Source organism: Antrostomus carolinensis, unplaced genomic scaffold, assembly GCF_000700745.2.
Source record: "Antrostomus carolinensis isolate BGI_N321 unplaced genomic scaffold, ASM70074v2 scaffold52451, whole genome shotgun sequence".
In the NCBI taxonomy this organism is placed as follows: domain Eukaryota; kingdom Metazoa; phylum Chordata; class Aves; order Caprimulgiformes; family Caprimulgidae; genus Antrostomus; species Antrostomus carolinensis.
Genome location: NW_010297226.1, coordinates 3,187 through 5,889, shown reverse-complemented (window position 1 = coordinate 5,889; position 2,703 = coordinate 3,187). Strand labels below are relative to the sequence as shown.

Genomic DNA, 2,703 nt, shown 5'->3' with positions numbered 1-2,703 from the left:
ATTATAATAAGAAGAAAATATCACCAGGCTCGTTACATTTTTATTTCTCCTGATATTTGGAAAGTCGTAGTTAATTCCACGCCTACTCGGCACGTTTAATGACCCAAAACGCTGCTTAAAAGTTTTAATTCAAAGTTTTAATTTAATTTAATTATAACTTCATTAATTTAAAACCAGATTTTAACCCATTTGAAAAAAAGGGATTTTTCCTAAATTATGGAGGGAAAAATTCCTCAGGAGAGGAGCGCGTGCGCGGTTAAATATCACCGGTGAGTTTAACAACCCGAAGCGCTGGTTAAAAGTTCAAATACTAGATTTTAACCCATTTGAAATGCAAAAAAAAAAAGATTTTTCCCAAATTAGGAAAAAATTAGGAAAAATTCCTGCAGGGAGGAGCGTTGGGAAGTCAGGAGGAGGTGGATTTCCTGGGCATGAGCCCCTGGGCCAGGTCCCAGCGCACCTCCCAGCGCAGAGCCGCTCTCTTTTTTTCCGTCGGTACGACGTAATCGTTGGGGACGTAGAAATGCTGCGGTTTATTGGGAATTTGGGGTTTCCAGAACATCTGTTCCCGGATACTCCATCGCAATTCTTGCCTTTGATCCTCTCCTGGAATTGGGAATTTTTCCCATTCTCGTTTATATTCCAAGTATTTGGCTACTCGGTCGGTTTTTCCCCGGTTACGCCCCAACGGTTCGAACCGCGGAGGAATGAAGGATTTGGGTTGTTCCGAGTTGGTGGAATGAGAAGTGGGAGAGCTCCGGCTCCCCGAATCCTCCGGGAATAAGTGGGAAGTGTCCCCAGGAGGCCACCGAGACGGGGATTCATCGGGAACGCTGCTGCTGGGCTCCATTTCCCCCTCGGAGATGCTGTCTTCATGATCCGTCCTCAACTCAAACATTTGATCCTTCAAATTCCAAATTTCGGAGTCATGTTCCGATTCATTGGTCACCGACTCGTCGGAAACCTCGACCCCTCCGTCAGGTCTGCGCCTCAACACTTTCCTCTTCATCACCAACCTCCTGCTTCTTCTCTGATCCTCGGAAAATGGTGGAAAAGTTGGTTTTCTACCCAAAAGGATGGATGCTTCAGCGTAAGGATCAGCGCGGGGACGTATCCGCTCCGAGCTGCCCCCTCGCTCCTCAGTGACCCAACTCATCGCTTCTTCCATAATTTCCACCAAACTGAGTGGATCCTGTAAAAAAAAAAAATACAATCATATAAATAAACCACAATTAATTTTCACAACATAAAACTCCAACTCACAATTTGGGGGGGGGGGGGTTGACTTTAAGGGGTAAATCTTAAAATTCCTGCTTGGAAAATGAGGCTGAAATGAACTATGTTCTATATAAAACAGATGCGATAAACACGGGGCGGATTTATTTGGCTTCGGGCTGATGCCTGGAATTATTTTCCCCTTGTACCCATCTTTTTAAATTAAAATAAGTATCTAAAAAATAATTAGATTAATATCTAAAATTAATATGGAATAGTGATTTAATCTAGAAACCTCTGAGAGGATATCTTATTCCCGCAGAGGAGGAGGAGAAAGCTCAGCGCGGCGCATTTAACTTGCTCCTTTCGACGCTGATTATCATCAGTCTGGTTTTAATAAGTAAAAGCAGCAGCAAAAAGGGAATCCAGGCTCGTGACAAAGGTTTTTGGGATCTCTTTACGGGCTGGAAATATTGGAATTTTCATGGTGTTGTTAAGAAGTGGGAGCAGATGGTGGGGTGAGATGAATGGCAGCTGTTAGCGAGTTGTCTGAAAGCGGCGGCGGCGGCGGCTGAGCGCGGTGTGAAAACGGGAATCGAATCGGTGGCGGTAGCGAAAAAGGTGGCGCCGATTTAAATCAAAAAGGCCAAAAGAAAAGATTTTTTTTGAGTGAGATGAGTTGGATTTAAAGGTCTGTGGTTCTTCCCGTGCTCTGCTAGAAATGCTGAGGGGTTAAAAAAGAATTATCTTGTGGATAATAATTATCAGGGTGATAAAAAACAGGTAAAAATGAAAATTTCCCTATTTTTTTTTTCTCCACAGACACCGAGAAGCTACCGGTGCCGGGCATGGCCGAGGGGAGTGCAGCTACGGATCAAGAACATCTCCTGAGGAGGGTGCAGGAGCTGGAAGAGGAGGTGAAACGGCTGCAGGAGAAACTCCGAGAAGACAAGGAAAGTGTTGGGAGAAAAGAGGTTCCAACTTCTGGCAAAACCAAGAAACGTCACCAGCGGCCGTTTAATTTTGACGCTTACGGCCGTAGACACGTGGCGTTAAAAATCGCCTACCTGGGCTGGGGCTACCAAGGGTTTGCCAGTCAGGAGAACACCACCAACACCATCGAGGAGAAACTCTTTGAAGCCTTGAAGAAGACAAGATTGGTCGATGAAAGACAAACCTCCAACTATCACCGGTGCGGGAGGACGGATAAAGGAGTCAGCGCCTTCGGACAGGTCGGGTTTTCCCGGGTTGCTGGGTGGGTTTCTGGGAGATCCGGTGGGATCGCTGTCGCGCCGTGCCGAGCCGGCACTGGTGGGATTTATTATTTTATAAGCTTGTTAGATCTGAAAATTAAACCTGGAGATGGTTTCCTGCCTGCAAAATGATGATTTTTTTATATTAATCTTATTTTTATTAATTTTTTTTTCACTCTTAACTGATTTAACTCACTAAACCCCACCAAAAAATAATTAAAAATCTAAGAATTGG

At 44.6% G+C, this 2,703-nt stretch overlaps 2 protein-coding genes across 2 annotated transcripts in view; one reads left to right on the top strand and one right to left on the bottom strand.

Annotated features, from left to right (window-relative positions):
- Positions 1-406: 406 nt before the first annotated feature.
- HYLS1 (HYLS1 centriolar and ciliogenesis associated) lies at positions 407-1,156 on the bottom strand. The gene has a single exon (XM_010178501.1). The coding sequence runs from the start codon at positions 1,154-1,156 to the stop codon at positions 407-409; it is 750 nt and encodes a 249-aa protein (XP_010176803.1).
- Positions 1,157-2,063: 907 nt separating this feature from the next.
- The window catches only part of PUS3 (pseudouridine synthase 3), a 3,612-nt gene continuing 2,972 nt past the window's right edge, over positions 2,064-2,703 (top strand). The window contains exon 1 of the mRNA XM_029083506.1: positions 2,064-2,447. Within this exon, the coding sequence (XP_028939339.1) occupies positions 2,064-2,447 (384 nt within the window). The remainder of the gene's footprint in view (positions 2,448-2,703) is intronic.

Excerpts from the sequence above, each read along its gene's own strand:
- HYLS1 (XM_010178501.1), bottom strand. The coding sequence starts at position 1,156 with ATGAGTTGGGTCACTGAGGAGCGAGGGGGCAGCTCGGAGCGGATACGT.